General features: G+C 38.6%; 1 protein-coding gene across 1 annotated transcript; it reads left to right on the top strand.

Annotated features, from left to right (window-relative positions):
- Positions 1-2,531: 2,531 nt before the first annotated feature.
- On the top strand, positions 2,532-23,006 carry LOC140928584 (nuclear factor NF-kappa-B p105 subunit-like). Its single transcript, XM_073378355.1, has 22 exons — positions 2,532-2,673; positions 4,516-4,681; positions 6,156-6,190; positions 6,431-6,681; positions 8,605-8,819; positions 11,493-11,651; positions 11,951-12,055; positions 12,395-12,492; positions 13,273-13,411; positions 14,408-14,587; positions 15,200-15,289; positions 15,756-15,897; positions 16,501-16,612; positions 18,205-18,406; positions 18,770-18,858; positions 19,252-19,332; positions 19,827-19,994; positions 20,389-20,440; positions 20,804-20,842; positions 21,049-21,218; positions 21,843-21,987; positions 22,474-23,006. Exons 2-22 carry the CDS (start codon positions 4,558-4,560, stop codon positions 22,605-22,607), a joined length of 2,730 nt encoding a protein of 909 aa, XP_073234456.1. The 5' UTR covers positions 2,532-2,673; positions 4,516-4,557; the 3' UTR covers positions 22,608-23,006.
- The last annotated feature ends 312 nt before the right edge of the window (positions 23,007-23,318 follow it).

Here is a 23,318-nt window from a genome sequence, read left to right as displayed (position 1 = left end):
TATTTAACTCTTTGAAACAAAAGAAATTGATTTTTAACCTTTTTGTTAACCGTAACTAAAACCATTAACCGATAGCCGCAAAAGAGCCAAAATTTTAGCCACCACCCCATTGAAACCCCCTAGTAAGTGCCCTCCTTCAAATAAGCGCCCATCTTAGTTAGCCGAAATTTTAAATAAGCCACCGGGCGTTTATTGGCGAGGAAATACGGTACTTGTTACTGGGCAAGAAAACTCAACCTGCAAGCTGAACTCTGGGTTAAACGACTTAATTTTCACCAAAATGTTCGAGGAACTGAACCCAGAGTCATTTGGCGTTTTGCAAAATACCCCTATTAAATGTCTTAAAAATCTCTCAGTCATACTTAATAACTATTAATTCAGTTTGACTGACTGAAATGGTTACCACTCGGGGATCGCCACTTGAGGATTTAGGTGGTTGAAAGTTCAAGAAAAAAAAGTACGGCAGAGAGGATAGACTGAACGATTAGTTGTGAAATAGTCTCAGCAGTAAGAACAGTTTTGGACCCTCCAGAATTCCTGCATCCACGCCCAAATCATACTTCCTTCACCAAACGCTAAACAGGTTTTCACCATTATAATATTTTAAGGTGGCTCGATGGGGTTTTTTAGGGACAATTCCTCCCAAGTTTGAACATTAACTACGTCTCCATTAACAAAGATTTGGAAAAAATGACCGCCAGAGCTTCATGTATCATTAAGGTAAATATGAAAATTTGTTATGATCAGTGTTACAATGACATCGGAGTAGTCAGAGCAACGAAATGACGTCCTTACTAATTCTTCTTCCAGCCGTATTACTCGGCACTGGGAGGTTTTCTTTTTCAAAATCGATCACGGGAGCTTCTTCGTCCACTAGCGATAGCTGCCTCGATGTTTTTGACGTTTGAGCGGAATCCGGAGCGTTATTGAGATATTTTAGGATGAAGTTTTTGTGGTTAGCCCACGTAGCAGGCGCTAGCGCCTGCTACGCAGGCTATTTTATGGTTAGAAATCCAGCAAAAAAACTGGATAATCTTGACGTTCGGTTCGTATGTAGTTTTATCTCAAAGAAGTTTCATTCTCGTGAAAAGCGCGTTTGAAAGGATGACGAGGATATCCCAAAGCCTGTTTGAAACGTCGTGCTACTGCCGTACTAAGCTGGCTCGACTATAGCTCGACTCAGCAGCACGACCTGGTTTCAGACGTCGAATAGAACGGCTGTTAGCGAAAACAAAACGCAAAAATAAAGAAACGGTTTAGCAAACTTTCAAATGTATTCTTATGTATTTATAATTTATGAACTGAGTTCGGCACGGCACAGTAGCGCGACGTTTGAAACCAAGTCGAGCTACTGCCGTGTACGGCAAAGCTTGCCGTGCCATACGGTCTACACGGCAGTAGCACGACTTGCTTTCAAACGTCGCGCTATACTGCGGTGCTAAAGTCGAATTTAGTTCGGCACGGCAGTAGCACGGCGTTTGAAACGGGCCTAAGCCAATCATATGAAAAAGGGATTTCATTTATAGCCTGCATTGAGGTGCTCTTGATGGCGTTTTCGTAAATAGGCGATAATTTTGAAACCGCTCGATAGCGGTCGTAAAAATTTGGGGGATTCTTGAGATGATTTTACACTAGTTTTTCAAACTTTTCAGTATTACGAGGATAATTCGCTTGGGTTACCGTAATCTGTGATCAGGCTTTCTCATCAGAAGAGAGGAAAAGACATAGTGATCATGATAGATCTTTAGAGATATAGTGGCCATTTTTTGATAAATAAATCAATAAATTTAGTGAAAATAATTGCATAAACACGAAGATTCTTAGCCTGAATTTCATCCGATTACTTCCAGTCGTTATTACTCCCTCAGTAACGACGTTGCTGAAAGGAGGAAACGACTCGAAGCAATCGGTTGAAATCAGGCTAGAAGATTCTAACTTTTAGTTCGATTTTTGTGTCTTCATGTGAGTAAAACATTTTGTTGCAAAATTTCCATGTTTTTATATATATATATATATATATATACTGTTGGCTACCCGGAACTGTCGACAAGTAGTTGCATATTCCAAAGTAGGTCATAAAAGAGCTGTTTCCCCGCCAGAGAAAAATCTTCAACAGGCTTCGAAATTTACACGTCGCTTGTTAAGCATTATTTTTTTAAATCTTACATCCGTTTCCGTCTTTCATGTTTCTTTAACTCTAACAAAAAAGTCATGATAGCAACATTTGACAGACTGGGGATTTCAAAGGAAGGCAAGTTGGATAACGAAAGTTGCAAATTAAACACAATAATTCAGACTTCCTCTACAGAATACCAAGCAATAATTTAAGCTCACTCACTTTGCTTTAGAAAACCATGCAGCTAAAATTTACCGTTTACAGTGACATAGAGTACAACAATCGTAGTAGGGAAATTTCCCTGAATGGAAAACTCAATATCCGGTCTCGGGTAGCAGAAAGATCGCAAAATCTATTTTTGCTCACTTACATCATCAGTAAGATCCAATGAGAGCGCTCAGCAATTGGACGGGGAAGTACCTTGTTTATGGGGGAATGGACGCCATAAGATGCGAACGGAGTTTCATTTTCTTCAGAGTGAATGTAAAACACATAGTGTACGAGGAAAGAGAGAAATAACAGTTTTCAAGTGATAATTTAGTTGCAAATCTTTGAAGGTAGGCGGATTATTTTAATGGTGTCGATTAGACGGCGCATCGTGAAAGCATTCGCTTTGGTACGATGGGCTCAGCCATCGGCAATATATCTGTTGGTGTTCAAGCGAGCTAAAACTCGTTTTGTTTTACAACGAATGAATGCGACAAAATGAAAGATCTGCGAAGGATAGTGAGGATTGAGTTATACCACTTTGAGTTAAAGGGGAAACGAATTTTCGCTGTTGAATACCGACACAGATTAGTTTCTTAAACTGAAGTGTATCAGACGTGAAGCTCTTCTGTTGTACACAGCCCTGACTTCTGTGCTACAAAAAATAAGCTTACATTTTTTATTGACTCGTATCTCATGAGGATAAGGCTCATAAGTCGTCTTCTTTTATTTGAGCATTCCTGGCACCTTTTGTGGAACACTGAATAAGCTATAAGAGAAGCAATTATATTAAATGTTGTGAGGACAATTGAAGTGAAGTTAATCTTCACATCATTTGATTAAACTTCCTAAGGTTTTGGGCCACCGCGAACTTGTTTTCAGGCTTTTTTACTATGAAAACTGGATGAAAATGATATTTCCAATTCCTTTGCCAATTTTTAATTTTTTGAGCAAAATCTGAAAAAAAGAACTATAGAAGTTTGACTTGGTAAGCTACTGTAGCAATTTTATCATTGATTTTGAATATTTAACAGAATCCTAGTCTTCACCAGCAAAGTGACGATGGAGATCACTTGACATGGTGGTCATGTGGTCGCAAGAGACAAAGACTTCATGATCTTTTTGTTCAAACTATAAACAGTTAATGGGTAGTGAGTTGGAATGCAAGGCAAAAGTTTTTTGTGCTAATGTTTCCTTCATTTTCATGTCTTCAGTGCTTTAACTTACTCTACTTGGGGATTCAAATATGAGTAGTGACCGACGGATAGTGCCCTGGGGGGAGGGGTACTCCCATAAATTTTCGATTGATATTGCTGCCCAGGGTCTTCATCCCTGACAATTAAAGGGTGAGACAAGAGAATTTATGCAGTTGTGAAAGCCTGAAAAAATTCAGGTTTGCTGGGATTCCATCCCTGACCTGGGCGGCACATACCTATCTACCCCATACACTCTGTAGCCCTGCCCGGGGAAAATGGCGGTGCTGGGGCTAAAAGCCATTCTCAGGTTCTACCAGAATTTCCTGTTAGGGCTAGGAAACAAAGGAAATCCTGAATCAATCTAGTTTGAATACTGGTTTAACCTAAAAATTTAATACCAAATTGCAGTATATCGTAAGTAGTGTTGCAGGCAATGTTTTTAGGACAGTCAGTCCCTGTTTTGGAGATACGAAATGTGTAATAAAGGGTCATGTGGCCAACATTATTCGTGTTTGGGTAGGCTAATAATTTGGTCCACGGTACATTATGGATACCACAAAGTTCTGGTTTTATGCTCTGGGCTACTAAAACTAACTATTAGCTATAACAGTGATAATGAATACCTGGCACTTAGAAAAAAGATGGTGTGGAGGTATTAATATCTGGAGTATGGGAAGGGAGGATTATAACCCAGCTAGGATGAAATAGCGTCTTTGAATGTTGATAGGCCCGTAAGCGGGTGAGCTTGTAACTTGTTTGGCTAAGCTTATAACCAGAATTCTCTGTTAACTGAACAACCAAAATGAACAGTATACTCTTATTAGTAATATTACAAACTACAATATCATTAAACACAAAAAAGTATTGTCTTTGGGTTTTTTTCTTGTAATTTTGGTAACAGCATACCTTAAGCTCAAGATTATCTTGCAAGATTAGCACAGTAGTTTTATGATGATTGTGTTTTGATAACTGCATCATTTGGTATTTAAAATACAGTAAACAACGTCACTCCTGGCAGTGAAACCATCTTCTGCTGCCATGGCAACCAACTCAGAGAGACAGATAGGTGAAACACTTACGGACAGCTTGTTAATAGATATATTGACCCCAGGATATCTACCCGATGTATCTGCATTACAGGTGCCGCCTACTGCATACCAAGGTAAATATAATAATTATAATTGTTATTCCAAGGCTGATTTTTAATTATTACCATTGGGATTGAAAGGGGTTTTGTCAAGCTATTTGCTATCTTTTTAAAAAGCTAAAACTTTGTTTCCAGCTCAGTGTCGAATTCCAAAAATGATGGTCCAGTTTTGTTATTTAAGACTGTAATTTAGGCATTGAACCAGTTTCCTGTTATCTGTTACAACTGATGGCAAGGATGGACAAAAATTGAAACTTGAAAAAGTTTTGGGCCAACTTTTTCAAGTTTTGATGTTTTGCTTGTAAAAAGAAAACAACAAGAAAAACATATTCTTAAACGTCAGCAATTTGTTGAACAATTTGCATAAAAAAACTGTAATGGCTGGGGGTTCCTGTTGAAATTTGTTTGATGCCTTCTCCATATCTCTAATGGAGCATTTTGTGTATGGGTAAGGGCGCCAAGTAATGACATATCATATCTTCTAGATTAAACGCCGGACCCTGATTAAACGCCAGCTTCGAAGAAACACCAGGTTAAAACTGCCGATTTTTAAAAACGCCGGGTGTGTTTAATTGGGGCCTGGCGTATATTTATGGTCAAGTTTACAAGGACCAGCTGCAAGTAACTAGAATCTTATGAACAGCACTGCTATGAAATATGGCTGTACCAAGTACCAGTACAGTCTGTTGTTTTGGTATTTAATTAATAAATGTTCAAAGGAAAAATACTGCCTTAACTAAAGTAGGATGGATGCTGCACAATAAAGTGTATGGTACCATGATACTGTAACTTCGGGTAATGTATGTACGTTGTCATCCTTGGAGTTCCTGGGGCAGGACAAAAGTACGTAAAATCATCTGACGCGACAAACTGCCCCTGAGTCTCCAAGGATCAGTAATAATAAATCAACATGAAAAAAAAACTGTATTTCATTAATAAACGCCAGACCATTTTTGAATAAAATACCAGGGCAGTTTAATAATTGAAAAATACGGTAAGCACAGATTTGACCAGTTACAACAATATCCTCTTGACATAGCCCCTAAAAGGTGGAGGACTTTATATTATACATACATACTTACATGCATACAACCTTTATTTACACACAATATTAATTCAAAGCTACAAGCTTGTGGGGTCGTGTGCAAAAATTACAAATAAAATAAATGTTAAAAGTTATTAATACTAGGGAATAAAATCGTTCAATCAAAAATACATATTAGAAGTACAAACACCTCTTAGATCTGTTGTTAAGTTTGTAGGGCTAAAACGTTGAAAATAAAATCGCTAAAAGTGCCAGACTTAATGACTTTTTTCAGAAAAGATTTCATGTCTGTGTAATCTAAAATAGAACCATTTGAACAACCTATGGTGTTCCAGAGGACAGCCCCTCAATAGGCAAGAAATGTAATCAGAAATGTAGAGTGTTTTGCTTGTTCAGTTAACAGTAATGAGAAATAATAAGATATATAATTTTTATTCTTTGTAGGTCCTTATCTGGAGATTCTTGAACAACCTAAACAGGTAACAAAATAAAAAATATATGTAAATTCTTCTACATTTAATCCAAGTGAGGTTTTGAGGTCAGGTGTATGTTGTAGTTCAATAATTGTATTTGGTTTGAATTTTACTTTCCTTTGTTTTCATACCCAACCATACCTTTCAATTTATGCAATGGAAATTAACACTTATATGAACGTTAGACTTGAACCACAGCATATGCATGCTACTTTAGATGTAATATTTTTTCCTTTGTTTTCTTAGAGAGGCTTTCGTTTCCGGTATCCTTGCGAAGGCCCATCTCATGGAGGCTTACCAGGCCAATATTCTGAGAAAGGCAAGAAGTCATACCCCTCAGTCCAACTGAGTAACTATCATGGCCCTGCCCGTATTGTTGTGTCATTAGTAACAGTCAGCGAGCCTTACATGCCACATGCACACAGTCTAATTGGAAAGAATTCCAATGATGGGGTGGTGACAGTACAGATTGGCCCAGAGCAGGGAATGACAGCAAGGTATTTTAACTTGGACATTGTAATTGAGGTTAAGACATACATTGTACATGCCCAGAAATGTGCTTTTTGGAAAGAGTTTCTCGCCTAGCAGCCACACAGAAATTCCTGTTTCTTCTTAAAGGAAGGTCAGAATTCTCATTTATGTTCAGTTTTATGGATCTTTCGTTATTGATTCCCCCTTTTGAAAATGTCTCCAAAAATTGCCATCCAACTCAGGCCTGTAGTCAGGATTGCAGAGATGGACCAAATGATGCCAGAGGCCCTAGTTTCTGGGTTGGGGCGAATTAGGTTGCCCGAGACCTCATTCGAGCATTTTGAAAAACTTGATTATTTTTCAAACTTTTAATCTTCAAAAGTATTTTTTTAATAGAGTATTTTATTTTACACTTTTTTAGAATGGAAATGTGGGATGTTAAAAAAAAAAAAACAGTAGGAAGAACGTTGTAAATCCGTATTATTCGCTAGGTTTGATGCATGATGTTGCATCATGATCTTTCAATAGTGTACCAAGCTCAAGCTTCCTTGGGTGTTTCTTAGAAACAGATGAACCAAAGACTTCTTTCTTGTCAATATATGTTAGATAGTGGATGTGTTTATTCCCCAGTGAAGAGAGCCTCTATGAATACTACTTTTTGGCCAAAGAAAACAACTTATATTTTAAACAACCCTCAAAGACAAAAGGGCCACACAAAAAGGAACAATGCATACTGCAATCTTCTCCCTGAACAAGAGAAAAAGGATCTGAGATTCACCTCTTGTAATTGGAAGGTCAGCCCATCAGTGGCTTCTGTAAGTAGCCTGTGTACCAAGTCTTTCGGTGCAGGTTCTGAGCAAAGAATGAGGAACAAGAAAAATGTAGTGAGTAAAAGAGTGGGGAGAGGCTGGCCAGCAAGAAAAAGTGGACCTCTGGGGTCTGTGGGGGGGGGGGGGGGGGGGGGGGTACAAGTGCACCCATTAACCCCCCTCCCCCCCCCCCCCGTCCCTACAGGCCTGCAGTTACCATACACCTCCATGGCAACCAGCTCTTGTAGGCGACCACCTCCCATAAGCCCTCACCTATCCACACCACTAAAATTTTTTCTTACAGCCTTACAGTTGAAACCTTTCACAAATGACCACCTCCTGTAACTGACCACAACCACTTTTGGGGCTGACTCTTAAATTATTTTCCCAATATTGTTTTTAACCTCCTGTAAGCTATGTTCTTATCTCTGTTGCTGTCTTTACACTAGGTTGTTAAGTAAGACATAAGAGCTGCTAAGTTTTACTTAACCAAAAATGCGTGTGTTAAGGCCTAAGTAAAATCTCAAGTAACTTTACTTTGCATCTCATTAAAGTCGGAAAGTTGAAATGATTCAAGAAAGTTTCAAGTGACTTGAAAACCATCCTTATGACCTACTTAGCTGACTTGCAGTTTCTTGAGCTTTGATAAAAGCGAAACATGTCAGTCAGTCTTAATTATGTTGCATGGGAAAATAGCCTTGAGTTAACTCAAGGCAAAAAAGAATCGGTTGTATGTGAAGCTTTATCTTACTTAAAGTAATTATGATAAATTTACTTGTCTTGAAATATTTCTTAGCTTTTCTAGGCTCTATAGTGTAAAGACTACCTATGTTTGCTCTATTTACTATCTTGTCTATGTACTGTCGAAGAACTTTTAATGACTACAGGGAACTACACAATCATATAGACCATCAAGTAGATGTGTCGAGGCCTGACTTCTCAGGAGGGACCACCTGTTGTTTGATTCTTGTAAAAGATCACCTATCATAAGCAATCACTTAATTTTTGCATTTTGGGTAGTCACTTATCAGAGGTTCATTTTTAGAAGATCCTTTGACCATCAATATCTTGTTGCTTTGGTTATTTAATGCATATGATTGTTAATACGGGATGATGATGATGATAATTTTTCAATTTTAGTTTTCCAAACCTTGGTATTCAACATGTAACAAGGAAGAGTGTGTCTAAAGTGCTGATGGATCGATACCTTAAACTTCAGACACTCCACACAGCAACTCTCAATGCACTATCAGTGGACAGCAAGGGGTTTGATGCGGACGCAGCAATGAGGGATCAAGGTTTAGCTGATGGCGATCTCTCAGAATTTAATAAAAATATGGCTGAAGCCATTGCAGGTGAGTTACAAAAATGTATATGAATAATTATAATGTACAGTTTACTTCAACAGCTGTACCCTTAACAGTCTGCTCATGTAATGCAATTTAATTTATTACACAAATAGAAAATTAAAGAAAAATGCAAGTTTGTGATTTTTTTTTTCAGAAACATTTTTCAGTTGGCATACATACATTTGTAACACTAGCATTTGACTTCTAATCAAAATGTCCGCTGTACAGACCTGAGCCCTCAAGTTGAGGTTTTGATGTTTTTTTGGTCTTGTTTTACTTAATATGGGTTTTGACATCTAACATTACAATTTCACGCCGATTTAAGTGTGTACCCCAAATTTTGGGGTCATCAAGTATTCATATATTCAGGCTATTGTTCTTGCCATTGTCAATTACCAAGCCCGAAGAATCCACGAGCGGAATTCCTTTGATTTAGGTGCGATATGTCTCTTTTGTTTCGAATTTTGTTGCTTGATTGACTTTTTAATCCCCATTGTTACCTGATGAGTATTAAATTTATCCATTAAAATACTCGGACTTGCCTGTTAAATTTGCTGCGGTCTGTGGGAACGCTTACAAGTCTTTTAAGCGTGGCGGACAACTCTGGTTGCATAACATATTTTCGGTCACGCACCGTATTACAAAAGAAACAAGCCTGATAAATTTGAAGTTGATTAAAACTTATAAATACCTGGTCTCCTATGGTATTTTTTATTAAATACTCCCTTGCCTTGAAAATAATTTGGCGTTTGAAGAATTGCTGCGGAAGGTTTTTATTAGAACGTCTTATTCATTCAGTATTATCAAAACCTGCGCTCTGCAATCAAGAGTGAACAACTCTCTTCAAAATGTAAACAACGCAAGCGGTGAATGCATTTAAGGTGATTCCCTAGTTTTGCACTGCGCATCTCTTACTGCGCATAACAAGATGGCCGCCGTAAAAAAGAGCATGTGAAGTAATATTATTAAAATGAAGTTGACTGAAGAGAAACGCTATTGGAATTTTTGCTTGCTGTTGTGAGAGGTGAGACTCAATGTGTTGGGAATGTGCATAACGTAAGCAGTACGCGTGTTGCTGAGTTCGACCTCCTCTCGGAGAACCTTGATAGTGGATGTTTAACTTGTGCTTACTCACTTTGATTTTCATTTAAACACTTTCTTTATCACATTGTGTCCTAAATGTGATATCTTGATGTAAATTCTGTAAAAACGGATTTTTTAATACTTTCTTCCCCCTTTCACATACATTCTATTTTGAAACTCGCCCCAGTCCTCTCTCAAAAATCGGAGAAAATGCGTTTGGTGCACACTTTCTGCAGCTCTACCACAAAAACGAGTACGGTGACCCCCATTTTTTATTTCATGAATTTAATAAGGACAGTGCTTCCTTTCGATGAGAAAAAAATTGGCACAAGTCTACGTTCAGTTTTTTGACAGTTTTACTAAATTGTACGGATTGAGCCATCACGGGTCGAAAAGCGCGCGTCCAATTTAATTTTATTTTGGAGCGTAAAGTAAAAACAAGGGCGTTAAAAGGCATTTTTCTGGTACGTAAGTGGATAAACAATACATTAAAGTCAAATTCTGTGTGATGTCACATGCATCATTGAAAAAATCTCTCCTTTTTGTCTAGTTTTGCGCTGCCCGCGGTTCTTGTAAAAGGGTCCTAAATAGCCGTATTTGTCAGCATTGTGACGTCAAAACGAGCACGGTGACCCCCACTTTTAATTACTTTTTTATCATCTTCTTGACTTGTTACATCAGTGTACCAAGTTTTAGCTAAAATCTATGTTAGGTTCTTTTACTATGGAATCACCTTAACGGGATGACACAGATTTATTAGCGTGTAATTTCACGTTTTTGGACGTTTTCGCTTGCCTTTCAGTTTTTTTTTTTGTTGAAAAAAACCTTGCGTTTCAGTTACGTGACTGAGGGACCCGAAATAACCGCGTATTGTCAGTTCACCGATTTGCATGACAACTTGATTCGCAGAGCTGATCGAGTGAGACAGGAAATATCTAAAACTGTAATCGACAGATCAAAACTTGCGGAGTTCATAATTCCTCAAAACAATTTCGTAGAAACGTTTGTATAGTTTGATTGCTCTGGAGAAATGAATAACTGTTATGATTGAATGAATGGATAACTCTTGGCCGGCCGGTGTTTAATAAGCGATAGGTGAGAAAAAATGCTTCAGCGGCTTGCTTTGTACTTCGAAACCTCGGCAAGAAAAAAAATCCAATTTCGGTCCTCAGTGGTCGAAATTTCTCATTCAAGATCTCTTTTTGAAGCTCTCAAAACTTTCCTTTTTGAAAAATACGTACCCAAGTTGAAGAAGTTTTCCGAAAGACTTAAAGCCATAAACTTCTACCGCGATATGTGCGATAATTCTCTGCAGTTTTATTGACACATTTAGAACAAAAGATACCTTTTAAACTTCGTGGCCCTGGGCAGCTTAATTAAGCCATTGTTCAATTCCTTTGAATTCGCTTCTGAGTCTTCCGCCATAAAATCTCACCTTCTTTGAACCAAGTCAAAACGAGCACTCTCAAAGGTAAAGTCCGGAGCAATAAATTGAGCCTTCAGGGTACAAAATCCAGCGGTTATGCCCATTTCTCAGTCAGTGGCTTTTCCCACAGTGGGTGCAGGGTAACTGGGTTCTGTTTATCTGATTTACAGCGGAGGAGTCCCACAAAGTTCTGCGGATGGTCGAGGAGCAGAAGACTAACATGAATTTAAGCGCTGTCCGACTGTGCTTTCAAGCCTACCTTCCTGATGAGAGTGGCTGCTTCACTAAAGCGTTGCCACCTTGTATCTCAGATCCAGTTTATGATTCAAGTAAGATGATCGTAAACTTGGCTTATTCATACATGGACACTGTATCCTATTCTTCAGTTGATGCTTGAATTTATAGTGTCGTCTCTTCTTGGGTGTTATTAATAAATAAAAACTGAAGCCGTGTTCATAGAACTGGGTCATTGTTATGCCCCCTATCTCCCCAATTGGCAATGGCCTCTTGCCGCTTTCTCTTTGTCTCAGTAGTTGCTATTGTGGTGAGGTTTTTTGCTGTAGTCGTAGGACATGCATTGTGCAGATTGTTTGTTATAATAACCCTTGGCTTTTTTTTTCCCAATCAGAAGCCCCATCAGCTTCCAATCTGAAGATTTGTCGCATGGATCGCAACTCTGGATGTGTTACAGGAAATGATGAGGTCTACTTACTTTGTGACAAGGTGCAGAAAGGTATGTCAAGTTTTTGTAACTGTCTTTCTACATTAATTTTTGTCAATATTTTTTTTATTAGCACCTGACTACTATCAAACCATACACGTAGGCATTAGTCACTGAATCATGGTTTCTGATGCCTGGGAGTTTGGGGGCAGGGAGTGTGTACTCCATGATCAGTGTTATGGTGGGTGTGTAACACTGATATCCTGGAAGCCATGGTCTACACCAGACCATGTTATATTATTACTATATTCCCCAGGTTAACCAGTAATAGTTGTTGTGAACACTTTGACCCTAAAATCCTCATCACCCATCTGTTTCTCACATTTCTTTTGTGTCTCTAATGTGTTGCAGACGATATTGAAGTTGTGTTTTATGAGACTGACCCTAGTACTGGCAAGAGGTCATGGGAAGCTCAAGGAGTCTTCTCTCCCACAGACGTCCATAGACAGGTGCAGTTTATCCGCAATAATAGTAATTTAACCCATATTTATTTTGGGCCCAGAGATTTTGGTGAAAAACACCATTTCAAAGCTAGATAAGCCATTTCCTAGTCCTTATCTAACCAAATGAAGCAAAACTGCCCAAAAGCATTGTTTACTTTGCAAGTTAAACATGATACTACAGCTTCTGAAGTTCGGGTGTGGGCAGAATTTGAGTCTGTCTTTTCTACTTTTATATTTGCCTCCTTTCCTCCTCTCCCCTCTTCTTTTTCTTTTCTTTCCCCATTTTCTCTTTTGCTGGGTATTTACAAAAAATCCTCATTATAAAGACAGTTTGAAGAGTTTCCATGAAAACACCAGGAAAAGAATCTTTTGAAGGACACTGGTAGCAATATTAGTACATGGAACAAGATATTCATTGGAAGTTTTAGGTGAACGTGACATGTACTTGGTTTTTTGCATTTTTTCTCCCACTTATTTGGAATCATTCTCATTCTGGTATGATTTGAAAGATCTTTTCCCCGTGCCGGAGTTAGGAATAAAAGTTATCTAATTGTTTGTGTCACAAGGGGTACAAGCCTAGGGTTATGCATGAGGTTTGAATGTATTAAAATTGCATGCCTTAAACGTGGAGCTTGCAGGGTTGTGAGTTCGATTCTCACCTGGAGCTCGGAATTTTTCTGAGTTTTCTGGTCTTAGAATTCTTCTTCTTTCAAATTAAACATGTAAGTAGCAAAGGATTTGTAGAACATCCCTCCCCCCTAAACTGAATAATAATGAAATTTATAGGTTGCCATAGTGTTCAAAACACCTGCATACTGGAATGTTGCCACTGAAAATCCTGTTAAGGTTCATCTTGAACTGAGGCGGAAGTCAGATCAGGAAACCAGTGAACCTGTGGAGTTCACTTATCAACCTCAGATGTTTGGTATGTGGCTCTCTTTCTCATAGCCTATGAAAACACCAGTTTCTCCTCGCTCTTCGCCACTGGGGACGTTTTGTGAGGAGGAATGTCTGCGACTCAAGGGCAGAAATTCCATACTGATGACACAAATCAATGTTTACATAATAAATCCGGTAGTCATGGGGTTCCTAATATAGTTTTGTCCAATTTTCTGAATTTTACGTGTTTTCTGGTTGATTTTGGTAAAGTGTTGTGTTCATGTGCAAACGAGCTCCAGCAAAACTCAAATGCTTCTTCTAGAGAACACTATATTTTACAAATATTGACTGTTTTGTTAGAGATTCTTCGCTTTTACATTTGACCTTTGTGGCCTTTTGTCTTTTGTCTGTCATTCATAAACAATAGCTAAAACAATGTAACTACTCCATCGGCCAATCAGCGCTTCTGACCGGATTTCAGACAGATGTTACGTCATCAGCATAGAATTTCTATTGCTGAGTCACAGACGTTTCTCCACGCGAAACGTCCCCAGTGGCAAAGAGTGAGGAGAAACGGATGTTTTCGCGGACTATCTTTCTTAGAGATTGTTTAGTTTAAAACAATGATAGCTATTGCTACAGTGTGGACAGAATAATCGAAAATTTGTCTTTTAAATTGTGTGAAAAATATTAAATAATATGCAAGTAGATAAATATTGCAGAATCAAAGCTGTTGATTTGAATGTATTTTGCATAAGAAGAAAATGTGTGTTACAGGTCAAAATTAAATTCAGAATAATTATTAACACGACTAGGAGGGAGGTAATCTAAAGCAAAGTAGTAGATGCATATCTAAAAGCTTTTTCTTTGTCAATGTTGTCTCAATCTTATAATCCTGTAAATTTCATCATTGTAAAATCATTATTTATATGATTTTGATGAGTGCAAGGCTTTCCTTGGCATTGACAGGAATAATATCAGAATTAGTCTTTTACAAGATTTGTTATTTTTATTGAGATGTATATATTGCTTTTGTTTTTAGACAAAGAGCAGATTGGTGCTAAGAGACGGAAGAAGATTCCTCATTTCTCAGACTATTTTCCAGGGGGAGGGGGTGGCCCACCCAGTGTGGGTGGTGCTGGAGGAGGAGGTTTTGCTGGTTTTACTGGGTTTGGATTGTTTCCAACCTTTAACTTTATGGGATTACAGCCCAGTAATCAAGGTTAGTTTAACAGAAAGTACTTGGCTGTTGCATGTTGCTCTTTTTAAGGTGCATTAAAGATTCTTTGAAAAATGTTAAATATATTTATACATGTTGTTTTTCCTGTTAACTTCATGCTGCTGCCCTCGGTTGTTCGAACCCTCGGTTGTTCTAACACTTACATGTACATGGATAGTGATTTATCTGGTGGATAGCACTATCCAATGTTTGAAAAACTGGGGCCCGGTAAATTACTTTCCACCGAATAAGTATTGAGAGAAAAAATTGTGTTCTTTGCTGGATAGAAATTTATCCAGTGGATAGCTTTATCCACCCTTTTAATAACTGGGGCCTGATCTGTAGTACTTTTGTCAGATAACTTTGTGGGCAGTGCCTTCCATGTTTTGATACTAGTAACCATGTTTTTGAAGACAGTCATTGATATTTTGGTTATGTAAAATTGATTTGATCAGATTTGTTCCTGACCATGCAACTGGCTCTCTTCTTGGTCACTTTATATATTCTGTCCTGACTTATGATAATATTACAATGTACGTTGTACAATCATTTTTCCACAAACATTTAACTTGATTCACACAACTCAATCAGAATATTATTGTCTGTCACATTAAGGAGATGGCTCAGGCACTTCTCAGCAAGGACAGTCGACTTCATCTGGGCAGACACATATGGCTGAACAATCAAGCAGGTTACCAGAATCAGGTTAGTGGATCAGCTAATGGCTGTTTAGTGGCACACCATTATACTTTATTGCTTGTTAATTGTGTTCCAAGGCAGGAATGATCCCCAGTGACTTTTAGTGCTGATTCCAGAAGTTCCTTCTTTAACATTTGCCTTAGAAACACTTAAAATGTTTGTTGTCTTGTGTTACCAGTAAATTTGTGTCAGCTTGTTGAGTGGCTGTATTTAAGACTAGTGACTGGCTGTACGGTGTTTCCTGTAAGTAGCAGTAAGATAATAGTTAGCGGTATGTTATTGTTTTCATAAGTGTTTTGTCTGTGCAAGTTTGAAAGTATAACAAAACAAAATTTAGCTTACAGCAGGGCAATAATTAATTCAGTGTTGTCAAATTTTAAATTTATTAGAAGGGAAGAAAGAGAGGTAATATCAGTAACAATAAATTTTCAATGGTTTTAGCACAAGACTGATTGTAGTTGCCTTGTTATAGAAGTCTCACTCAATGAATTAGCCTGGAATCTTGCTGAGAAGTCAGCTGCAGCTATGCGTGATTATGCTACTTCTGGTGATGTGCGATACCTGCTTGCTGTACAAAGACATTTAACAGCTGTCCAAGATGATAATGGAGACACGTAAGTAACATGTGTATAACTACATGTATAAGTAATTCTAAATCCTAGCTCCAGTGCACTTACAGTCCTGTAGTTCATGCAGCTCTCTTTTTCTGCAGCGGCTCTTGTAGACTTCAAAATTCGGCAATGGTTATATGGGAAGATGGAAAAGGCAGGCCTCAGCCTTTCTCTACATATCCTCCCCGTTTTTCTGCCTACTTTATTTCAACTCTCTGTAGCTTCTGTGTGTACCAGTATAAGATGATGATGATGATGATTATTATTATGACATCTTTAGGAATTGTTTCCCATGCTTATTGCAGCGGTTTTTGGTGACCTGTTCAATTATTATAATAATTTCTGCATGTCTATAAAACTTGCACACAGAATTTTTACATTTTGACTGCTTCAGTGGTTACCCTGTTAATACTGACGTTTATATTTTTATGACTGTTGAGAGTTGGGGAAGTTTGAGAATAAAGAGTGCTTTTTCAAGTACATTTTAATAAAAATTATCTTATAGTGAATAAAATAAAATGCAAGTAATAATATTATTTGATGCTCAAATGAACTAATCTACTTGTCTTAAACATTGAGTTGACTTTTGATTTTTCTGTTGAACAGAGCACTTCATCTTGCAGTTATTAACTCACAGCAAGAAGTGATTCAGTGTCTTGTTGAAGTTATGGCTGGATTGCCTGAAACCTTTGTCAATGAATTTAACTTTTTAAGACAAGTAAGCAGTAATTATTGTTTTCTTAGACTGTTGTTACAGTATGGTAGCATTGTAGTAGAAAAGAAGGATTATATAACTTAGCGCGCATGCTTGCCCTATCTAGGTCCTTTTGAGTACCAACTTGCGAAGTTAAAAACGTCTTGTGCTCCCTAAACTTTTCAAGTGCATCTATAACTCGATATACGCATGCTACAGTGTAAGCATGAAACAATTCTTAAAATACCTGCTTTATTAAAGGGGCTGTGTCACGGCAGTCCAGTTCATTTTGGTTAATAATTTTGCCAGTTGCTCGCCCTTAATCGCTATGGAACTTTAAGTAAGCAAAGAAATTACAATGGAACCCGAGACATACAAATATGTCTCCTGAGCATTATTTTTGAAGTTGCAAGCAGCAGGGATCAACTTGGAAAAACTGCTAGGCTGAACAGCTTTCAAAAATCCTAATTTCAATCCGTTTCAATCTTCCTCAGTTTTGTCCATCCATGACATCTGTTGTTTCTGTTATGTTATTTTAACCTTCTTTTAAGGTTTTAAGTGGTTATTTTTATCTCTTAATTTAACGGGCACTTTGTAATTTCCTAATTTGGCTGAATTTCGTGACATACGTAGGTAGCTCCTTTAAGTGTCAGCATATCGAGAATGAATTAAGGTCTAATAAGGGCACTCTTGTTACACTGATCCTATCCCCTTCTAAAGATGGCGTGGCCATTCCCAAGAGGTCATTAAAGCCACTATTAACCCTTTAAGCCCCAGTATCCACATACAAATTCTCCAAACTGATCTCTAGACATTTCCTTAAAGAATAAGTTGAGAGAATTGGATAATAGATCAAGGCATTTTCTCTTGTGTGATCATTTTATTAATTCTCAAAACTTATCTCTTGACAGTGTATGGATATTGTTTGGAGAAATTTGATCTTGGTCACTATTGGGACTTAAAGGGTTAAGGCAAGCCATTTGCAGGCAAATGGTAGAACCTTCTTCCCTGTTTTTTTCAAGGACACCGGTAACTGGTTTCACTCCAGGAAACAAACCCACAACTTTCTGTAGTTACCAACTAAGCCAACCTTATCATGGTCAAAGTTAATTCTAAATGGGGTCTTGATCCAGTGTGCCTCTAGTTTTTCACATTCATAATTCTGAAATTGGCCATCAGTCAATCAGTTGGCCAGTTACTTACTCTGTCTGAGGTCCTGTTAGGGTCAAATTCCAACCAGCACCATGGCCTTAAAACATTTACATACAGTGTTAGGCTTGTGAAATGGCAACATACCACACAAAGATGGGTTGAAAAAAACTGCTACGGACAGGGACATGGCTTTCTTCTCAATATGCAAAACAAATGGTTTTAAAATTCAGACTAAGGAAATACACTCCTGCCACTATAAAGAAGGCCTTGCCAGAAAATCCATAGTCAGTAAATGGTCTCGTCAGTCATTCCTGATCAGTCTGTTTTTCATTCAGTCAGTTAGTTAGCCAGCTAGCCAGTCAGTCATTAAGTAAGTCATGCTAATCAGTCTTTCTTCACTGTCCTTCAGCTAATCAATTATAAATTTCCATAAAATATTATGCTTGTGTATTTACTCTTCTCAGACTCCTCTCCACCTGGCTGCCATCACCAAACAGCCCCATGCTCTGGATTGTCTCTTAAGAGCTGGTGCGAATCCCAGGCTGCGTGATCGGCATGGCAACACTGTTGTGCACATTGCATGCACTTATGGAGATGGTGCCTGTCTGAAAGCACTGTTGAATCACAGTGCACCAAAAACGGTGCTTAATCTTCAAAACTACCAAGGCAAGTGCTTTTAGGAATATTCGACATGTGAAAAGTCAGGGCTGCTTTAAACGTTTATAAACTAAGGCCTCTTGTATAAAACAGGGTAAAAAAGGTTTTTTCAGAGTTTGAAGACCTCAGTGGCACAACCCTACTTAAGCTTCCACTGTGCGCCCCAGCCTCCTGGGTAGAGATGGTCGAGGGATGCCAAATTCCAATTGTTTGAAAGTAACAGGGATTGGAGGGTGGGGTGGGGTAAACTCGTTTTGAAGAAGAGGTGCAGGTTTTTCCTGGAACGACTCATCTTGTGATATTGCAGAGTTCATTAGTTACCAAAATTGTCGAAAATAAGGCAGTACTGATTATATTTAATTTTGCTTTCAGGTTTGACTCCAGTCCATCTAGCAGTGTTGTCAGGCAGCAAAGATGCACTGAAGCTTTTGAACACTGCAGGGGCCAACCTGAGTGCTCAGGTGTGAAAAGTTTTCATATTTTTCCAGAGTGGCTATTTTAAGTTTAGGCTGTATGACCACATTTCATAAGTCATCACCTTTTCAGGGTTAATCCTTGGAAGTGGCCAAAAAATGATTTTAAATAACAGTATTAAAATAACATCGGTTATGTAGCTATTTTCTCACGTAAGTCTACAAGTCACGTAAGTCGTAAGTCACGTAAGTGCGTAATTTTAAATCAGGTGATTCAGTTTTTCTGTATCCCATTTGCACTTGCATTCTGAGTGTAAATCCGCCATATTGCATGCAATTTACACGTGTGTACTGTAAATGCTGCAATTCTCGTGGCCAGTACTGTATCCTGGCCATGCTTTATAGTATGAACCTTTTATTATATTTGCTATTCTTTGTCAGGATGGTACAAGCGGAAAGACCCCTCTTCACTACGCAGTAGAACAAGACAATCTTCCCTTGGCTGGTTTTCTCATTTTGGAGGTTAGTTTTCCTTGTCTCATTGCATCCGAGTAGTATAACCTGTGACTGATACGACAGAGTCCGTGGAGCTATGGGGCTCGGTTGGCTATAGCCCCACCAATAATTTCGCCCGAATTTTTTTATCACTATTTACAAAAATACTTTAATCTTTGTGTTTCAGGAACGTCATATCGTATTATCATTATGTTTTAAATCTACGTTTTTGTGCAGGAAACTAACAGACTGGTGATAAAAATTAGATAGAATGTTTTCAGAATTGATAGAAATTAACGCGTTTCCGGTGATTTCAGACGCTTTGGATGTCACGATTTTCCAGGTGACATGCCACCGAACCCCTCCTAGATAAGCTCGAGCATTTTCTGCGCTTGTTGAAGTCCCACCAATTTAAAATAAGTTTCGCGGTCCCTGTACGATTATTAATCTATTGAGGGCAGGGTGTTAAACTGCGCTACCCTTTAATGTGATTAATTGAGCCGTTTGCAACTAACTTTCAGGGCAACTGCGATGTAGATGCGTCCTCATTTGATGGTAACACGGCGCTTCACCTAGCTGCTGGATACGGACTCAAGGGACAGACAGCTTTACTTGTGGCTGCTGGAGCAGACACATCGTTACAGAACTCTGACGAAGAAACTGCTTTTGACTTGGCTAACGTAGCTGAAGTAAGTTTGTGTCAATTTGTCAGCAAAGTAATTGATGTGACAATATTGGCCAATATTGTCACAATTGAGAAAACAGAAAGCACTATATAGAGAAATGCCTGTTGAAGAGTTGGAATTAAGACTTGAAAAAAGGGATTCAGAAATTGTTTTCTAATATAGTCCTGCTCCCTACTTACATCATATGAATGGACGCCAGTACACCGTAAATAATAGTGTAAACTACGGTAAAGGAAAAGGGGTGATCTTGTAAAAATTAAGCTTCATCTCCGTGGCTAGCCTTTTTGCCCTTGATCCACGGAAATCTTAATTTTACGTCCTCAGTAAGTTAGAGACGTTGGCCCTGTCATTTTGTATCCTCGTAACTGAATTAGTTCCTACCATGACTTGTCTCCAGGTTCAGGAAATATTGGATGAAGATGAAGCGCTAAGTACTGATCCTTCTCAAGGTAGGCAACGAACTCGTAGAGTCTTAGCAATTCGGCACGTTCTATACTGTTACTGTCAAATAGGCAACAAACACGTAGAGTTTTAGCAATGCGGCACGTTCTATAGTTTTGCGGTCAAATGTTTTTTAAATCTTTCGGATGGCTCCATCACAAATGCCAAAAGTGCGGTGTCTTTAATTGCGCAATTAATTGTGCAAGACTTTGCAAGGGACCGAACATTTGAGACGTCTCCCATACTGCTCCGTGGGTTGGGTCCTTCTTCAGCGCCATTAACAGACGTTGTGAGGTGGCGCAGTTAAAGGTGGCATCTAAGACATCATGTTGAACTGACCTGATTCGCTTATTTATATTATTATTTTTCAGACATATCCGCTGGTGTGGCGAAGATTAAACTTGGTCAAGGTTAGTGTCTTTACTCAAGATTTGTTGAAAAATTATCAGCCCTTGATCAATTTACCCCCAAACCTTGCTGACACGTGCATAAATCGCCGGGGGCTTTTTACGAGGAGTGTACCTAACTGTCGCTTGGCCGTCTGCGTCCCTTGGCCTATTTTGTCTATTTAAGTACATGATATAGCATTATATACATATGACACTGATATTTTCAGGTGACCTGGACAAGCTAGACCCGTATGTTCGACGGAAAATGGCTCAAAGACTAGATATCTCTACTGTGGCGAACTGGCGTGAGTTAGCCAGGAGGCTGAAGCTAGGTACATTAGAGAGGGCGTTCGAAATACACACGAGTCCAACCATTCAGGTGCTGGCTGAATATGAGGTATGTAGTCAGCTCTTTGATGCGTCAGATCGACTGTGGACATGTCGCAAGTATTGCTTTGTAGCAATTATGGCTGGTGTCTCTGTGGTGATGAAAAGTGCGCGTCACACCTCAGTCCGATCATAGAGTTGTTGAGACTGGCGCATCTCCAATCAGTAGACACGGAAGCTGTGGGAATGTTTTAAAGCAAACTTCTACTGTTACAACAAGTGGACGTTACACTGCTGAAAATAAAGCTTAAATTTTAATTCTATTCCCAATCAGTTGATAGAAAATTTGGATGGCTATCGATAGATTTGAATCCTGCCATCTGGCTATAAATGTTTACGGAATAAGGCTATATTCCAATTTTTTCGACCTGTTTCCCCCAAACATTGCATTGCCAACTTGGTTACTCCGGGCTATTTTCACTAATTCCTTTCCTTGTTTGTCGCCTTCGCTGCAAACAAAGCAACCTCACTTCTTAACTAAAACGGAAACCACTTGACGTCGCAAAATCTCAAAATGGCAGCTCTCAAGAAATTTAGAGACGAAAACAGGGGCTACTCAGAAGTACATAAAGTCATTAAAAGGAGTTATAACTGTTGTATGCTAAGCTGCATTTCCTATGTTCGTTTTTCCCAGGCTGCGGAAGGAACTATCGAAAATTTAAGTAAGGTACTTGAAGAAATGCGCAGGGGAGACGTGTTAGACATCCTTCAAGGCAGGCATGACTCCGGCTTTGACTCAGGGTTTGGATCCCAGTCTCTCTCCTTCAACAAATCAGAAGGTAATGTTTGTGCCTCCATCGATTTGGAATTAAAAGACGTCATTTTTGGACCTTTGGGTTTGTTACAACAATTCTCCGATTGCAAATTACTGAAGAACTTTCTGAGTTACCTTGGGAGTCCCCACTGGTATTGACTGGTGATTTTTATCCACATTTGTGTGCAAATAAAGAGAAAAACCAAGCATATATCATTGAAATTGGCTGTATGAGTGGGTAATGAGTATAAAAAATGCCACATGAGGTCATCAATATTCCAAGTGGTTAACCATGTCACCAAACTAAACCGTTCGGTGATATAACGTTAATACATTTTAAGATAGCCAGAAATCAGTTTTCATTCTCTGGCGGATTTACTTACGAGTGAAACAAATTAAACGAAAATGTTTAAAAAGAACATCAAAGCATTTTGCTATGTTGGTTTGTTTCTTTCTAAGAAAATCGAATGGCCCCAAGTAAAAGTGTTAAACAGTAGCTGTTTCTTTTTAGAATTGACGTCTTATGGAGCAGGAATCTCTGACGTCTCGTCTGGTTCTTCGCTACGAAAAGAAAAGGCCACTTTTGATCCGTCACGGAAGGCCGGACACTTTCGACCGAACAGACAGCACCAAGATGTGTTTTAACTACGAGCTGTGTTTTAGTACTAAATACCTAAATGACGAAAGTTACGAAACTTAGAGGTTATCCAGCATTTGTGGCGTCGTGTATAACATGAGACAGTGTTACATGAAAATGTGTTTTGTGCCACACAACGCAAGGTAAAATCTCTGCATACAACCGTGAGATAGTCATTAGTCCACACGGAACTTTTCTTGGGGTATAGTTGATGGTAGTTTGGTATTGTTCACCGAGTGTCTTCTGTTATATTATCGATCGCACCTTCTGCAACACCCATTAACTGCCCTACTAGGTAGACATTTGTAGAGATTTTAATGTGTCAAATGAATATCCTATATTATCGCCATTGTTCATATAGATAACTATCAATAAAGTAGAAAGTCAGCGATTGCTATTTATTTTAAGAGTCGATTCAAGACAATCTGTTTTCGAATGGACACCTCTTCTTTGCTAACAACAGCTCAAAATAGCCGTTTCCAAAGCTTTAGTATTTTCTACGGAAATGAAATGGACTACTTTAAATCTGAAAGACGTTCACCTGAATGCCGTTTGGAAAATAGACAATTCACTGTCGTGAAGTGAAGTGAAGTGAATGTACTCTGCGTAACCTCTCCCTGAGGGACCAAACTTAAATCTACTATAAATAAAAAAGGAGTTTGGAGACCAGGCAAAGATCATCCGATCATGGAAGGGAGAAAGTGATGGGCCATGGGGCG

This window comes from Porites lutea, chromosome 2 (genome assembly GCF_958299795.1).
Source record: "Porites lutea chromosome 2, jaPorLute2.1, whole genome shotgun sequence".
Lineage (NCBI taxonomy): Eukaryota > Metazoa > Cnidaria > Anthozoa > Scleractinia > Poritidae > Porites > Porites lutea.
The sequence above is the reverse complement of the archived record's forward strand: the minus strand, read 5'-3'. Positions and strand labels throughout refer to the sequence as shown.

Coding starts and splice junctions, on each gene's coding strand:
- LOC140928584 (XM_073378355.1), top strand. CDS start 4,558: ATGGCAACCAACTCAGAGAGACAGATAGGTGAAACACTTACGGACAGC. Junction 14,588..15,199: donor ATTACAGCCCAGTAATCAAG/GTTAGTTTAACA, acceptor TGTCACATTAAG/GAGATGGCTCAGGCACTTCT. Junction 18,859..19,251: donor GGGCCAACCTGAGTGCTCAG/GTGTGAAAAGTT, acceptor ATTCTTTGTCAG/GATGGTACAAGCGGAAAGAC.